Source organism: Clarias gariepinus, chromosome 18 (assembly GCF_024256425.1).
Source record: "Clarias gariepinus isolate MV-2021 ecotype Netherlands chromosome 18, CGAR_prim_01v2, whole genome shotgun sequence".
NCBI classification, from domain to species: domain Eukaryota; kingdom Metazoa; phylum Chordata; class Actinopteri; order Siluriformes; family Clariidae; genus Clarias; species Clarias gariepinus.
The window spans coordinates 5394684-5413703 of NC_071117.1; the positions used below are offsets into that span (position 1 = coordinate 5394684).

General features: G+C 37.6%; 1 protein-coding gene across 1 annotated transcript in view; it reads right to left on the minus strand.

The window, feature by feature from the left end:
• LOC128506995 (sialoadhesin-like) overlaps positions 1-19020 on the minus strand; it is a 444701-nt gene that overhangs the window by 228940 nt on the left and 196741 nt on the right. Inside the window, exon 17 of the mRNA XM_053477610.1 lies at positions 8636-8865. Within this exon, the coding sequence (XP_053333585.1) occupies positions 8636-8865 (230 nt within the window). The remainder of the gene's footprint in view (positions 1-8635; positions 8866-19020) is intronic.

Genomic DNA, 19020 nt, shown 5'->3' on the forward strand with positions numbered 1-19020 from the left:
CAAGATCAACAATTGGTGAAAAAATCAGCAAAATCTGAGAGGTGATGGTGGAAAATTTCTCTTTCATTGGTTGATTTGAGATGGAATTACTCAGTTAAATAGTTAAAACTCACTCTTCATTCTAGCAGTCAGAGGATGAGAGCATGTCAGGAGGAGGACTGGGATGAGAAAACTGTGAAAGAAAAAAGAAAAATGCCATGCCTTCTTAAAGGTGTCTGTAAAATAAAGGTTTCGTAGTTGAATGAGTCACTAGGTCTGTCTGCTGTGCTTTACTAAGATTTTTAGTATTTAAAAATATCTTAATTAATTAATTAATAGAAATTATTAATTAATAGCAAAATAGCAAAATACAGAATATTTATATGCTTAACAAGCAGCTGATGTCGTGTATATCATGTATAATTTTCCCACGGGGATGAATAAAGTATCTATCCGTCTATCTTTCTATCTTAACCATTTTAACATAAAATCTTGAAGTGTGGGAAAGTTAGCACCTTAGGAGCAGATCCAAAAGGAGACAGGATGGTAGTAGCAAGAAAGATTTAACACATTAATATCAGAACCATGAGGAAGAGCTCAGTGCCTGTATTTACTGAGCATCATTTACAGAATAACACCATTTTGGTCCTATTTTCAGGAGTGGGATTAAGAGATATTTATCAAGGTTCTTAAAATAGGAAATCAGTCCCATCTACACCAAAATAAAGGAAAGCTCTGGAGATGTCCTAAATAGTTAGGAGTAGTGATAACCTGGTCGTCAGGCAGAGACGTGGGTGGAGGAGAGAGGTTTTTAGTGACAAGTAGCACATAAAAGATATGCTTGGACAAAAATGTAATATTTTTATTTATTGTTAAACATTATGTGCGGTATGTAACTGGTTAGTTAACAAACATGTCGTATGTTGTCTGCAGGCTGACAGATACGTTATGTTGTTTTTTTTTTTTTTACTAACAGTAAAGTTGCAGCTTTGAAACAGTGCCACAGTCGACAGTTTCGGAAATATTAAATTAAACTCATCATACATTTCCCCAACACACAGCGTGAAATCAACGAAAATAAACTGCATTCATGTCATGGTCATCGTCCATTGGGGGCACACACATACACTTTATGTATTTATATTAAATGATTTATGATATAGAAAATGAGCTCAAGCAACAGTTTTGTGAGATTCTCTGTTAAATGCAACACTTAATTACTTCATTACAGAGGTGGGACAAAGTCATTGTTTGGCAAGTCACAAGTAAGTCTCAATTCATTGCCCTCAAGTCCCGAGTCAAGACAGGCAAGTCCTGAGTCAAGTCCCAAGTCAAAGCCAACAAGTCTCAAGTCAAGTCCAAAGTCCTACGGTTTGACTTTCGAGTCTTTTCAAGTCTTTTTAGCAGAAAAATAAATTGTATACAGATTATGTATGGTTGTAAGATCTGTATTTATTAAACAAACCTTTTTTTTTATGAAAGAACATTGCTTAGATACATAAAAATACAAATGTTAGTAAATGCTAGTAGCAATGTAAAATGGTAGCACATATTCTCAATGAAGTAGGCTACTTCATACAAACAATAACTTTGTTTTCTTCACATAACATTAAAGAACTTTGCTCCCTACCTTGTGTGATACACTCACGTAGGCTACCTCATACAAACAATCCGGTGCTGTGTCGAAGTTGGTTCCCCCATCAGGATGCGTTTTTTAAGCCCCACCCCCGTGAAAAGGCCACAGGGAACGCGCATTTAGGAGAAGGCTCGCCCGCGAAGGGTTATGCGCGGACCACTGAGATTCTACGGAGCGCATAAAAAGGACAGTTAGTGTTTTTTAATCCCTGATAAACTCTAGCCAACAGGATGTGTTTCCCTGTAAACATGTCAGTATTTTGTCTGATATTTCATATCAAATATGCCTTTTCAGCAAAACCATAATGCCAAAATAGAGACCCGTCAGATACGGTCTTAAGACATTAATAATAATAGTAATAATAATTATTATTATATATAAATTAATAATACTAATTATTATTATTAATATATATATATATATATATATATATATATATATATATATAATAATAATAATAATATTATATTAATAAAAATAAGTATTATTATAATTAAATATAAAATAATAATAATAATACTAATTATTATTATTATTATTATTATTATTATTATTATGCGAGATAATTAGCATTTTATCCGTGTGATGTCAATTCACTAGGTCACATTATTTGAATAAACCCAAACTGCATATGAAATAAATCAGCAAATCATAGGTAGTGTATTCCAGTGATTAAATATAAACAATACAACGCATGTACTGACATGTTTACAGCCTACAAGTGACTTAGCCGAGGTTCATCATTCTTAATATGTCCAAGATAACAAGGGAAACACATCCTGATGGCTAGAGTTCGTCAGAGGATTAAAAAACGCTAACAATTTCCTTTTTGACCTTTACTGCGTTCCGTAGAAGCTCAGTGGTCCGCGCATATAGCCAATTTTTTATAGCCAAACGAAACTACCTTCGGTATCATTTCGCGAACTGGCGCGTTCACGTTGTTGTCACGTGTTGGACGCTGTCGAACCAAAAGAATTTACGGTATTTTTGATTGGATGTCGTGCCGAATGCGCGCATGCGCTCTGTCACACACACGCGCACAGACACATAAACAGAGATAGAGCGGACCGTGTTAACATACTTTTTATCTTTGGGTTTTTTATGGGAAGTAGCAAGTCTTTACAAGTCAATAGGCGCAAGTCCAAGTGAAAGTCCGAGTTATTTATGTTAAAGTCCAAGTCGAGTTGCAAGTCTTTTTATATTTTGTCAAGTCGAGTCTAAAGTCATCAAGTTCATGACTCGAGTCTGACTCGAGTCCAAGTCACATGACTCGAGTCCACACCTCTGCTTCATTAACACATCATATCCCTGTGTTTAACACTCCTCAGGCAGCAAACTGAAAGGTGGCACTGATGCTTTCACAAATCGCCTCCACTCACTTATTATCTTTAGAGGTAAGAGTAGGGCAGACTTTTCTTTAATTATTTCTTTAATTAGAATTATGAAGAAAATACCCCTGGAGTCGGCGAGAGCTGGGGTGGAAGACAACTCACCGATGGACTTCACGGTAATTGACCTTGGAATGCCTAAGACTTCGATGAAAGGAAAAAACGTACAAGGAACAAATGATGAAGCGCATAGGAAGCTCCAGACATGCCCTTGTGGCTGGAAGGAAATTACATCGGTAAAGGGGTTGAAAATACACCAAGGAAGGAAAAAATGCCTGAAAGCAGTAGATCAGGGACCTCGCATTGATTGCTAATTTTTAAGAAGTAATTCAAATCAGTCGAGTTAAATCCAGCGACTGGAGAGAAAACCAAAGATCGCAGGATATCAGTCCCTCTGTATCGGAAACAGCAAGCTCAAGATCAGAAGAAGGTCCCGAGGTGCAGTTTTAACCTATCCAGCCAAGAAAATCTGTGAGGGAGAAAAGACTGTTACAAAATAGACCAAAGGTAAGTTGGCATGGATCTTCTGAAAAAGCAAAGTGGGCAGCCATAAATGCAGACTGAAGTAGCACTCTGGAAAAAAATGAAGGGTACAGCTTAACAGAAGCTGAATATCATGGGAAATATAGTTTACAACTACGGAGCAGAGCTGTATGGGGTAACAGAAAAGAAGCAGAGAGCCCCAACAATCCAAAATAAATCAAGGAGGCAGATGGTAATACAACGCCTGATACAACAGAGAAGGCAGCTAAAAAAGCAGTGGAGGAAAACATCAGACTATGAGAAAGAGGGAATTAACATGCTCCAGGAAAACATCAAAAGCCGACTGACATCCCTAAGGAGAGCAGAAAGGTTAAGGCTGGCTCAGAAAAAGAAAGATCGAGCGAGAACTAATTTTTTCAAAGATGCTTTTAAATTTGTGAAATCCCTCTTCATAAAGAAGAAAACAGGCACTCTAAAGACCACAAAGCAGGCCTTGGAGGAGCACCTTAAACAAGTACACTCAGATCCACAGAGACACGAACCAGCCCTAATCCCTCCTGACATTCCACCTATTGAGCACCCAGAATATCAAATGGATGTGAGCCCTCCTAAATGGAAGAAAGTAGAGAATATTGTGAGACGAGCAAGAGCATCATCAGCCCCGGGCCCCAATGGTGTCCCATATAAAGTGTATAAGAATGCCCCTGACATTCTACATGTACTCTGGAGACTGATGAAGGTGGTTTGGGTTAAACAAACAATACCTAAGGCATGGTGTAGGGCAGGAGGCATATGGATTCCAAAAGAGAAGGAATCTTGTAGCATCAGCCAATTTCGGCCTATAAGTCTCCACAATGTTGAAGGCAAAATCTTCTACAGCGTCATAGCCCAAAGGGTGACCAGCTACCTGATGAAAAACAAGTTGGTGGATACAAGAGTTCAAAAAGCTGGAATTCCATGGATTTCAGGATGTCTGGAGCACACTAGCATGATTTGGCACCAAATTCAAATGGCCAAGAGGGAGAAAAGTGACCTGCATGTTGTTTTCCTCGATCTTGCAAATGCATTTGGCTCAGTTCCCCACAGTATCATATGGACAGCCTTCAACTTCTTTAGAATACCGGAACCTATCACAAGTTTGATCAAGGCCTATTTTTATGACCTGCAGTTCTGCTTCACTACACCTGACTTTACCACCACATGGCAGAGACTTGAAATGGGTATCATGGCAGGATGCACGATATCTCCACTAGCTTTCACCATGGCAATGGAAGTGATCATAAGAGCTTTAAAATGGGTGGTGGGTGAAAAACGGCTCAAGTCCGGAGCTCAGTTGACACCTATTAGGGCTTTTATTGATGATATAACAACATTGACAACAACGATACCGTGTACCAGACGCCTCCTAGTGAAGCTTAACGAAAACATCACCTGGGCTAGAATGAAGATAAAGCCATCAAAATCTAGAAGTATTTCGATCATTAAAGGGAAGATGGTAAATCTGAGGTTTCTCATTGACAGCGAGCCAATACCAACATTATCTGAAAAGCCCGTTAAAAGCCTAGGAAAATACTATGATGCAAGTCTCACAGACCGTGATCAGGTCAATCAGCTCAAGCAGGATTTAAACAGGGACCTTGAGAAAATAGATCGCTCTATGCTGCCAGGCAAATTAAAGCTCTGGTGTCTCCAATTTGGCCTACTTCCGTGACTGTTGTGGCCATTGACAGGAACTGACGTTCCTATCACGGTGGTCGAAAAGATGGAAAGAAGTGTCATCTCCTTTGCGAGAAAATGGCTAGGTGTCCCAAAATGCCTGAGCAGCAATAGTCTGTACGGGCACGGCATTCTTGATCTGCCACTCTCAAGCCTTGTGGAAGAGTTTAAATGCTCCAAAGCAAGACTGGAGATGACCCTCTCAGAGTCCTGTGACCCAACTATAAGAGGAGTTTTACCAGCATTAACTACAGGCCGTAAATGGACACCCAAAGAAGCTGTACTACAGGCTAAGTCAGCATGCTGAGATCATGGGTCAGGTACAGCAAGGAAGAGGAGTCCTGGGCTTTGCTCAGAACAGACCCCGATGCAACAAGGCAACTCCATCAGAACGACAAAGGTTGGTAGTCCATGAAGTTCGACGGCAGGAGGAGGCAGCAAGATATACTAAGGCGGTGTCACAAACCAAACAGGGGCAGTGGATGAGCTGGGATGGAATTGAAAAAAGGAAGATCAGCTGGAAGGACATGTGGGAATTGGAAGCAAGTAGAATCAGCTTCGTAGTCAGAGCAACATACGACGTCCTCCCCTCACCAAAAAATCTCCATCAGTGGAGGGGTGAAGATCCTGCATGCCCTCTGTGCTCAATGCCAGCCACCCTCTGACACATTCTCACTGCCTGTAATGTAAGCCTCTCCCAAGGCAGATTCACTTGGAGACATAACCAAGTTCTAAAATCATTAGCCGCAGCCATCGAATCTAAGAGAATAGCCATGAATGCCACGCCCCTTAGAAAGTCACAGGTTGGCCAAAAGATACCATTTGTTCATGAAGGGGAACAAGGACAACAAAAACCCTCTTCACTGACTAGGGTTGGATCATAAGAAGGGGCACGAGACTGGGTATTGTATATTTTATAGAGCTGACAGTGCCATGGGAGGACGCAATAGACGAGGCAAATGAGAGAAAGAGGTTGCGATATGCTGAGCTGAAGCTCGAGGCGGAACAACGGGGCTGGAAAGCAATAGGTACCCGGTGGAGGTTGGCTGCCGTGGCTTTATAGCTACATCCACCATTAGGCTTTTGAAAGAACTGGGGATCTGTGGCCAAGCTCTGCACCACACTATCAAAGAGACTTCAGAGGCTGCTGAGCGCAGTAGTCAATGGCTGTGGATTAAGAGGAAAGATCATAGCTGGGCCCCAAGGCGTTAGGGACACACATCCAGGTCCGATCAGCCTGGGTGGGCCTGCCTTAGCAGAGGGTGTATTGTAAGTAAAAGGGCCAAAATACCCTATGATGCTTTGGAACACAACTGACGATGTGCCCCTATTGCCTGTTGGTGGCCTGGCAAAACATCATTATTCTTGTACGTAAAGGGACTATTTCCATCTTGTCCTATATTTAAAATCTTTACATGTTACTCCCTTCTCCACAATAAATGCTCTCATTCTTTCTCTGGTCTCACATTCTGTTCTAAATCATGTTGATCAGATTATTACAGCTCTATTATAGGGGGCTTTAAACAGTTGTGATTGGAGCAGTGTGATTAGGATGATGTCATACACCGAGTCACACATCTATAAGTTTTGTCTGTGTGTATGAAGCTTCCACACAACTACTTCTGATTTCACCATTTTGCTTTTCCACCGTTTAAACTACAAAAACCTCTAAAAACTACAACACCCACTATAACATGCAGATTACTGTACGGCTCTCAGTGTCGTAAAAAGTGATGTCACACATTTTCTTAGTGCAGTCCTACTCCTCGCTGAAAGTAAGAGTAAGAAATTTCATAAAGAACTTTTATGTCCCACTCTGAGGTAGGAATATTTTCAGTCCTGATTAACTTCAAGCGTGATTCCTTTGAGTGATTCCGAGATGCCTAATAAAAACGGGCCTCTTTTAACTTATTTCATATCAAAATTTTCTTAAATATTATGTCTAACTTCTAAATATAAAACAAAAAATTTTAATAGAATATATATTTACAATATAATTATAATTCAGTTAGATAATAATCATCAAATTTTTACACAAAAACATATTCTTGTGTAAACACTCACTCCAAGTGTGTGATACACATCATCAGATGTCCGGGCTGTGGGGTCGAGAGCTGCGTACGTGTCGTCTTTATCACTCGGCCCAGCGATCTGCAGAGAGGAGGGGTGGAGAACATGAGCAGGTTCTGCTGAAGATCTTCACTGTAAGAGTTTATTATGAACAAAGCACACACCTGATGGACATTTCTGTAATAACTCACCTGATAGTCACCTTCATCTGCCTTTTTCTTCTGTCTCTTGCATCTGCTCACACAAAGTCAAATATTTATCCATCGTAAGCATCTTCAGAGTAATTAGTGATTAATTTATCAGCAAAAATAAAGGGACAAACATGATAAAGAGCAGTTGAAAACGTTTACTAATTTTGTCATATTATTACTCTCTGACACACAAGGTCATCTATAACAAAACATTACATTTGAATTAGTGATGTGTCTGTGGCGAACAATACTGCTCTTAGATCTGCTTTTTTGTTTTTTTTTCTCTTCTTTTTCCTTTTTAAGCTACATGTGATTGTACATGTCATGATGTGTGGAATTAATGTGGAATTAATTCATGCAGAAATAAATGTATTTGGAAATAAATAAATAAATAATAGTTAAATTATTAAATACGTAGATGAGTAAATGAATTAATAGATACTGTAGGACAAAAACAGAAAAAATTTAAACCGGATAAATCATTTTAGAAAAATAAGTAATTTGTTAAATGAATAAAAACATTTTATGTTTTTATTTTTTTTGCCATTTTTGTCTTGTGCATTTATTTATTTTGGAATTGGTGTGCACATTTATTATTATTATGATTATTATTATTATCATTATTAATAATAATAATAATAATAATAATAATAATAATAATAATAATAATAATAAATTAAGTACTTTTCAGCCATGTAAACATTTCCCTGTAATGTTTAGTTTATTTTTTTTCTTCTCTCATTAAAACTTAACTAACATGTAAGTGATAAAGTGCATATTTAAATTACTCTAAAATCATACCATAAAGTGAAGCTTTATTTATCTTTGGTGCAAAAATTATGAAATATTTAGGTACAGACTTTTGCTAAATGAAATGAATCTACACTGATATAACCAACACAATTATCTCTTAAAACTAAAAAGTCAAACTGCTGAAATATTCTCACCTCAGCCAGAAGAGAGAAGAGAGAAGAGCTCCAAGACCAAAACATCCAACTCCAACAGCTACATGAGAAATCACAGAACCACTTCCTAGGACACACACACACACACACACACACACACACATACACACACGTTATTTAAAAGTTTCTCCACTCTGGGTGATATCTAACAAAGCAGTGATCAAACAGAAATAAATCATCACTCTCACCATTTAAAGTGACAGACACTGCAGCTGATCTCTCGGAGCCGTGTTTATTCTGAGCCTCGCAGTAGTACTGTCCACTCTGTAGAGCTCTGTAACTCTGTCCAGATCCTACAGCTGAGGATTCATTCATCTTAAACCAGGTGTAGATCTCCACAGGTGGGTTAGCATCACTGCTGCAGGTCAGAGTCACTGAACTGCCCTCCACTATCACACCAGAGGGACTGATGGACACTGAGACATTCTTTGGAGGATCTACAGGGTTCCATGAAAAGGGTGTGAAAAGCAATTAATAGCCAGAAACAGTGAGTGTATGTCAGTTTCTTTTTTTCTTAGTTTTTCATCTCACTAATTGAATGAAACATTTTGTGTGAATATAAAACACACTTCTTTGACCTTACAGTCATGATTCTGGGAATATCTTTACAGTATATGTATTCAATAATAATTCTGGAAGACCTTCATGACATTACGTTTGTATGTGCTTGTATTATTCCCTTTTCAGGGTCAACATATGATTCTGAATAGATTTTGTATGCCTTAATGCTTAAAGTTACTTGTGTCTTTATTTATTTAATTATATGATTTTATATTAAACACATTTTCATCTGCTACTATCACAAAGATAGTGAAGACAGTTCCAAAAATGTACATAAAGAATACAACAATAACAAGACAAAAGACAGCCTTAAGTGTGAATGCGCATCTCTTTGTTCACAGGTGTGACTTTGCATAGTGTTACAGTTTTTGCCAGTTGCTTGAACACTATAAACCCATGCTTAGACTAAAGTAACACAACTTGAAGTTTTTGTTACCATACCTAAAACACATGTACCCATACCTTAAACAAAAGCGTTGCTTTGCACTCTAGTTGCAATTATGCAACACACTTACTACTTTATGGAACACACATGGTCCTGCATACTACACTCTATTTCATACATAAAACACTTCGTTCAAAAATGAAATCTCAGGGTGCCATTTGGAAAACACATGTATCCAGAATACAAAACACATCGGGTAATTGCAACCACTCAAATACACATCTAAAGGCACTTACTTGCAAAACTGAACACCAATTAGCCAACTACAAGGACGCCTTGTTCACACAACAGCATGAACTTGCCATTGTGGACCTAGTGAGGGCAGACAATGCCATCCGTCTCCACCAGCTATGAAAGAAAATACTTGCAGACAGGCAAGTGTTCAACAACATAAACCATGTGAGCATCACCACCATTAGACGCATCTTGGAAAAACACAGCATCACCATGAAGCAGCTGACGAGTAAGTGTAACTGTCCTTTACATTTACAATACAGTATTGGTGAAATCCAGTAGCAGCTGAATATGTACCATATCAGTACCACATGGATCCATTCTGAGAGCTACACAGGTACCTGTGTAATGGGGTGAGGGTTCTGTATGTGTAGCACTGTAGTACAGTAATATGTTCTCTTCTTTTTCTACAGAGAATCTTGGCCATGGATGGAGCTGCACAGCCTCATGAATTCATTTTCATTGATGAAGCTGGATTCGACCTGTGCAAAACAAGACGACGTAATGTAATTGGCCAAAGGGCAATTGTGCACGTCCCAGGGCAGCGCGGGGGAAATATCACATTGTGTGCTGCCATAAGCCTTTGAGGGCTTCTGCATCATCATGCAAAACTAGGTCCATAAAATAGCCAACATATACTCACATTTCTAGATGCTCTCCATAATGTAGTTGTACAGAACAGACCAGATCAGCCCAGGTTTGTGGTGATGTGGGAGAGCCCACGTATGCACAATTGTCATGATTTTTTTGTGTTTACAGTATAGTGTTTTTTCTATTACTGTATTATGTTTTTTGTATATTGAGTAGGCATATTTGCTTTTTTGGTTGTTTGAAATTGTGTCTCCTGAAAATATGCCTTCTAAATAAACAATGAAAATCAAAGACTGCAGTGTTTTATATAAAGTAGACTAGTGTGTTCCCCCTGATCTTAAAGTGTTTGCATATGATGCAAGTATGTGTCATTTAGTCAACAGAGTTACATTTTGACAAAGGAATGTTAGGTTTTGATAGCAGAGTTTATGGTTTTGAGAGTAGAGTTTCAATTTGGCACAGATGTGAATGGTATATTTCCCAGTGTTGTGTCATGTTTACTTGTGTTTAGAGTTTTGGCACAATGAGCGAAGTTTTGCAAAATGTGTTCAAGCAACGGGCAAAAACTGTAATATACGTATTCAACATTCAACATATAATTAGAAGGTAAATAAATCTCACATCTGACTCTCAGTGTGTGAGCAGAAGAGGGGAGATGTTCATATCCTCCTACAGCACAGCTATAACTGCCTGCATCCTCACTGCTGACCGACTGCAGGTGGACTTCATTGCTCTTGATGGTGTTTGTGGTTAAATCATGACTGGTTTTGTACCAGATGAATGTTGGATCAGTCAGACTGCAGGTGGTTTTACAGGTCAGAACAGCTGATTGTCCCTCTGTCACTTCTGCAGGAGCGATCACCTGAAGATCTTAAACACAGAGAGACACATTACATCAGGAAAACTGTAGTGAGGCCATTAAAGTGTCAACTTTGAATACTCCATGTTTTTGAAACCTCGGTTTGCGAGTGGTCCGCCAGATAAGCAAAGATTTCTTTTTAATTTTGACTTAAAAATTAACAATTCTTGGTTTACAAGTACAAAGTATCATGCGATTCTTGTTCTGACGCCGAGCATCACATGATCACAACTGAGCTAATCATCTCCTCTGCTGGGTCTTAGTGCCCGTCTCTTACTGGTATAATCAACATCTGTGCACGGGTGTACTGTTTGCTATAACCACGTGAACGTGCCTGTGTGTGTAAAACATATTTTGTTTTGTGTTTTAAAGTGTACTGTTTCACTGTACTGTTTTTCTTATAACAGATGTGTGTTTTCTTATAACACACGTGTAAAGCAAAAGAAAGTCTCATTAGAGGTTAAAAATCCATGTTCTCCCTATCTGATTCAGCCTGTCGTTATACAGTATGTGTGCGCGGGTAATTTGACACCGTGCCAGCTCTCTCTCTCTCTCTCTCTCTCTCTCTCTCGCCTTTAATGTGTGTGTAATGTGTCACACACACACACCGCCTGCTCGTACAAATGGAAACACTTATCCGTTGGGATTTATTTTAACTTTGTTTTAAATGTAAAGTGCAGGTTAATTAGTTTTATTTTTACCTTATATTTTGTATTAATTATTTTTATATATTTATGTTTTAGGCTGTGGAACAAATAATTTGAGTTTCCATTATTTCTTATGGGAAAATTAAATTTGGTTTTAAATTTAAATAATTGGTACAAATTATTATTGTAATCCAAGGTTCCACTGTACTAGTTTTCTATCTAATAACATTCCTATTATATTTATATATTTATTTATTTATTTATTTATTTTTGTTAGTAACCTTTTTAACTCTGCAGGCTTATCATTGTTACTCAGGCACCTATAGATGGTTTATTTTGAGAACATGTTAGTGTTAGGGCTCCCCCTATTGGTGCAATTCTGAGTTTGCACCCTTCGGACAACTGTTTGTTGTTGGACTTTTGTTTTAACTTTGTGTCTCACTGTCTTGTGCTTCCTGCTTGTGTTCATAGGTGTCCCAGTTTAGTGTCCCTGATTAGTATTATTATTTAAACTCCTATGTTAAGTTTGTCCTTGTCTTGTGTCTTTTTAGTTTATCTCTGGTTCACTGTTGGATTTATTACTGTTTGTCCCCCAGTTATTTAGTTCCTGATCCTGATTCCTGTTTTTGTTGTCCTGGGGTCAGTTCTTCGTACGTCGCTAACTTAGTTAGCTGGATTTGATTGTTGTGGATTTGTCCTGATCTTGGATTGTTTCGTTCTTCTATGCGCTTCTTGCATTTGTTGTCATAGCAACATATCCGTAAGCTTGAACCTGCTCGGGAGCAGGTTTATTTCACGAAAGAGCACGAGTGACTCTCGTGGAAAAAGAAAAGTATATGCCCCCTGTCATGCCCCCCGCCCACACACACATAATCGCTATCAAATATTATATATGAACATTAATTCAAAGGTTTATTATTATCAAATATGATATTACTATTATAATGAACCCTCGGCACGAGACAGCCGTCAAGACCATTAATACAAATTCTTGTATAATGTTTATTTTGTAACACATTTATCTTTCAGGGGTTTGTCATAAAAATATATAAATAAATATTTATAAATATTAAAAATAAAGATTTTATAATGATAAATTGGACGAAACAAATTTTATTATAAAATAAACAATATAAAAGTATACATGTATTTGAAAAAAATATTAATATTTCTATTTTTTCATATACAACATATTTATTTTCATATTGTTTATTTTATTTTATTGTATAAAATCATCATGTATCATGTAATTTGTAATTTGTAAACCATTAACTTATGAATTTATGTTCTAATATAATATTTGATAGCGATTTTGTAGGGGGGCAATCCATGGCAGGGGGGCATTTCAGCGCATAACACGTGTTAGAAAAAAAAGTTGAGCCGCTCTTTTTCCATTTCGTCAACCAATCAAAGGGCTTGTGATCAGTGTTTCTACTGTCGATGCATATTGCCTTTTAAACCAACGCACAATAATCCTAGACAACTCAGTCCAGATTTACTTATCATCAACAACAGGTGTGCTCGAAGAACCAAATTAGCCAGATCGTATTTAGCACGATGATCTCATCTTACATGTGTCAATTCATCTCGGATGTGTCAGGCGACGTATGAAGAACGGACCCCTGATCTTGGTTAGTGTTTGTTTATTTTCACTTTAATAAATGTCTACATCTGTACTTACACAGTGAGACTCCCATATGTGAATATCTTTATTAATCTGGTACAAAACTCTGACCCTCCTGTATCTAAAGAGAGATTCTGGCCTGATTGATGATTTTATTTACCTGTAACAGTGAGAGTAACTCCAGGAAAACCTGTCCATCTTTCTTTGTCTACATTTGTTCTGATTCTGAAGTAGTAAACATTTTCATCTGTTTTCTTCACATCACTCAGTCTAAGGGAGAAGTGTTTCTGTTCATCTCCTAAATACTCCACTCTGTCTGAGTAACCTGGTTCATTACACAGATCAGTCTCCTGTGTACCCTGAACTGGGTTTATTAACCAAAATGTCTGTGTCACTGTAAGACCTGTTGGGTGTGTGTACGAGCCGTTCATAAACACTGTAGATCCTTTTAAAGCACAGAGATTGTTCTTGCTGTATGTCACACTCCATTCATTCCCAAGAGCTCCTGAAACATGACACATGAAAGAGGTTATTAGAGGTCATTATCCTGAGCACCATAAAACACTGAGTTAGTTACAGCTTCACTTCTCTCCTCTGGAACTCTGGGTTGGAGAAATGTGCAAATAAAAACATTTGTCTATGAAGATATATATATATATATATATATATATATATATATATATATATATATATATATATATATATATATATATACACTGTACAGTGAAACCTTGGATTACAAGCATAATTCATTCCGGAAGCGGGTTCGTATTTCAAAAACAAACAAAAAAAAAATTTCCATAAGAAATAAAGGAAACTCACATTATTTGTTCCACAGCCCAAAAAAATAAATATATAAAAATAAAATACACATAAAAAACACAAAATATAAGATAAAAATAAATTACATTAACCTGCACTTTACCTTTACAAAAAAAGTAAAAATAAATCAGATTAATTAAATTAAATAAACAGATAAGTGTTTTCATTTATGCGCACAGGCACTGTGTGTGTGTGTGTGTGTGTGTGTGTGTGTGTGTGTGTGGGTGTGTGCGTGTGTGTGTGTGTGTGTGTGTATGTGTGAATATAAACATAAGACTCACCTGTGATCATGAGGAGGAAGATCAGACAAAGCAGATTCCTGTAAGCCGTTTTAAGGAACATCATTCTTCTATAAAGTTTCTAAATGCAAATAAAACATGAACTTAGATTATAACAAGTAATAACAAAAATGACTTTTTTATACATGACTATGTGAGGAGATTTTATTAATGTAATGAGTCTCCAGTTTCAGCACTTTCTAACAGTCAGAGGTTTTTTTATTTCATACATAACAATCAGACTAAATTCTACAAATATTAGTAACGCTTTTTAAACATTTACAGAAATATTAATTAATTACAATAACTAACATTTTGTCAGCTACAAATAAAACCCTGATGATGAATTCATTAATCCCAGCTCTATTCACTGTAACTACTGCATGGAAATATGAGCTCGTCATCCACTGATTTATATATTAATTAAATTGTTGTTATTACAATCATGAAATAATTTTCAAACACATATCCAAAGAATGTTAAATAGAATACAAAAGTCATGGGAATTTAACAAACTAGGTGTCTGTAAAATACCAAATTATTAGTTTTAAACCTTTTAATCATCTGTTTCTATGTACAGAATGTGATTTATTCTCATAATTAATAATGTTTGTATTATTTTTAAATGCTCCTGAACAGAGACCCCTAGTGGTAGTAAAGTGTAATCACTAGCTGAACAGTTAAACAGTTAGAGTTGAGTAACACACATTATATCCAGTACTGATAATAATACACTGATCAGCCATAACATTATGACCACCTGCCTAATATTGAGTAGTTTCTCCTTTTGCCACCATAACAGAGATACACTGTGTGTTCTGACACCTTTATATCACAACCAGCATTAACACTTTCATCAGTTTCATCTGCAGACAAACAAATAAATAATCTGTAAGTTGCTCTGGGTGTTTGTTTAACACGGCACATGTAATTAAATGTGTTCAATTAAACAGACTAGAGTAAATAATCCACTCTGTTCATGTTCATTACACTTCAGTCAGTAACATCACTACTGATGACATTTTATAAATAAACCTCACTAAAACATGCTAAAAGATTAAAGTTCAAATCAAGGTCAAATGTAGTGGGCGTGTCACCTGGTAAATACATGTGTAGCACGTAGCACACAACGTCTCTCACACACACACACACACACACACACACACACACACACACTGCCCTGAAGTGATTTTCAGGATGGGGCAATCGTCACTGAACGATGCTACTGGTGATTGAATGATCAACACTGTTTGATTCTAATTCATAAAGAAGTTTATAAAGATAAAATTTTATTATATCTCTGTGCTTTGTTAATTGTTTATTTTACAAATAAACAATTAATTGACAGTTTTTTGTGATTACTGTCCAGATCTTTAGACTTTCACACAATATTTCACTTTTCACAATGTGACAAAAAAAATTCTCAAAAACCAATAGTGTCTACCTCTTTCACTTTGACCAAACCAATTCAGAAGAAGAAACCTCTAAACTAATTATTGCATTAAATTACTCAAATTTTTAAAATATAGAACATAAATATACATTTCTTGAAGTGTTTTCTCACTAGTCCCTTGGCCCCGGGACCAGTTGATTTTTGTCCGTGAGCATACAATCGTTCCAAGCTCGGGAACCAAACCCTGGACCGATTACAGAGGTGGTCTCGGGAATGATTCATGCGTTCCTGATCACGGAATGGCGGGACATGTGTACGCAGGACTTGTGCTCAAAAAAGAAAGTGACGTAGTTACTGTTTAACTCCGTACACAAACAAACTTGCCTGCAATCTCTGAAGTAATGCTAAAGTACAGTTTTTCCTCAAAATTTAGATAGACGAAAACATCCAAAGACAATTGGACACTACACATAAAAACTCAGATATTTACGGAAATATCCATAAGTATTTACACGTGCGAGTGGACAGCAGCACTAAGCTAGTGTAGAGTTAAACAAACTGCAGCTCGAGCAGCACGAGGTGCGATACTGAAGTGAGAAAAAGATAAATAAAAGGTTAAAAACCATCCAGTGTGAGAGTCGGAACCCCTCTGTCCCACAACACCATCTACCTTGTTCAGAAGAGAGCCTGCAAGCAAGAATATTAAATAGTAACGTTATTACCACAGTTACTTTACTCATCATTTGATGCAGAAACTTCATGTATCTACTCCAGCACATCTCAGAGGCACTTATGAAAATTAAAATGCTGATGATCCACATAAGCTTCGCACACAATTTCAGGTTATATGTGATTGCTCTGTGATTGCTGTGACAAAGTTTGGATGTTGGGAGGATTAAATTTGTACCGGCTGTTATGGTTTCAACCTTCAACTAATTTCTTGCTTTTATACTTTCTTGCAGACAAACACTGTAAAAAATACACACTAAGACCTCTGACAGTAGAACAAGGCTAGCTAACAACAGAAAAAAGAGAAAAAACCTGACATGCAAGAGCAGGAGACTCATGATGCCTGGATAAAATCTCAAAATTTAGATGGAAGAGCGCTGACTACAGATACAGAGGAAGGAACATCAAGAGATTTGTTAATTTCTCTTTGGTTTTTAACAGTTTAATTTCATACTGCCTTTCCTGTCACTTTATTTCTGATCAATAGAACAGAATGAACTAAATGGCTCAAAAGAACATTTGTTCATTTTGAAGAACGAGATTCAAAAAGCTAAGTCACTAAAATGAATTAAACTTCCCATTACTCTTACAGAGGATCGAGTTCACAGAGACACACATGAGGGGAAATAAACCCAGCCTTGTAAAACACAAGACAAACACAATAATTAACTTCTAATTCAAACACTTCCATTATAAAACATACACACAGGTCTCAAATAACACATTAATACAACTTTTTGACAGTTATTAAACACTTTAACACTAAATCCCTCTTTCCCTCGTCTTATGACACATTTAGCACTTTTACACATGCTAGCATTAGCCCATCATGCTAACTAGTTCAGTGCATGCAACATGCACGCGGCCTACTCAAAACTGACTAATAATGAATTATTTCTAAATGATATGGAATTAATATTTGAACATTTACTCACCAGAGTGACACAAAATAATATAATCAGACCAGTGGATTTATCACAGCGCTTTAACACTCTGGAATCCGCTCCATATACTCTACACTCCTCTAATCTCTACTTCACTCCTCTAATCTCTCTTTCACTCCTCTAAACTCTACTCCACTCCTCTAAACTCTACTCCACTCCTCTAATCTCTACTCCACTCCTCTAATCTCTCTTTCACTCCTCTAAACTCTACTCCACTCCTCTAAACTCTACTCCACTTCTCTAATCTCGACTTCACTTCTCTAATCTCGACTTCACTCCTCTAATCTCTACTCCACTCTTCTAATCTCTACTTCACTCCTCTAATCTCTACTTCACTCCTCTAATCTCTACTCCACTCTTCTAATCTCTACTCCACTCCTTTAATCTCTACTCCACTCCTCTAATCTCTCTTTCACTCCTCTAAACTCTACTTCACTCCTCTAATCTCTACTTCACTCCTCTAATCTCTACTCCACTCCTCTAATCTCTACTCCACTCTTCTAATCTCTACTCCACTCCTCTAATCTCTACTCCACTCTTCTTATCTCTACTCCACTCCTCTAATCTCTCTTTCACTCCTCTAAACTCTACTCCACTCCTCTAAACTCTACTCCACTTCTCTAATCTCGACTTCACTCCTCTAATTTCTACTCCACTCCTCTAATCTCTACTCAACTCCTCTAAACTCTACTCCACTCCTCTAATCTCTACCTCACTCCTCTAATCTCTACTTTACTCTTCTCGCTCGCTTTCCAGTGATAACACTTCAGTCTGACACATCAAGTTTAAAAGCTTCACTTTACAAGTGCATTTAGTCACATTTCTCACTAAACTAATGTTTCTAAAGAAAAGTTTCATGTTTTTTTTCCCGACTCTCTTCTTATGCTGCGGCAGCGCCTGCATGACCTGTGGGCGGGGCTTACGAATGCGCTTTACGAATGTGATTTAATTAGGTCAAATTGGGAAGGAAAGGGTTAAAGGAGAGAGGACGGAAAGAAAGGGGTAGGAAGGAATGTACACATGCTGGTCCGGGGGCAGTGCCACGCTGGAACGTGGGCACACAGCTGGCGATAGGTCGTGGTGGGCAAAGTTCTTAGAACGCTACACGCTTCCTCGTGACGGCGCTTAATTTCCCGGCTTTTTCCTCTTTGGCGGCGGGGCTGTGAAGGCGAGCTCGGCATGGGAGTAAAGGTGCCGCGGGTGCTCGCCCTACTCGCATGCCACTCTCTCCTGCTCGACCGCATCACGTCTCTTCCCAGACTCCGGACTAAACTTTTTTTACATCATTTTGACGTCCAAACTAGGGCCACTATTTGGATGTCTATGGCAGTGGCAGTAATTGTGTTTTACAAAATAGTGCCTATCAACATATGATTATACATATGAATACAGAGTATTTATAAACAAACAAGATTTATTATCTGTATGATTATTTATTTATTTGGTAGACCATATATTTATTTTT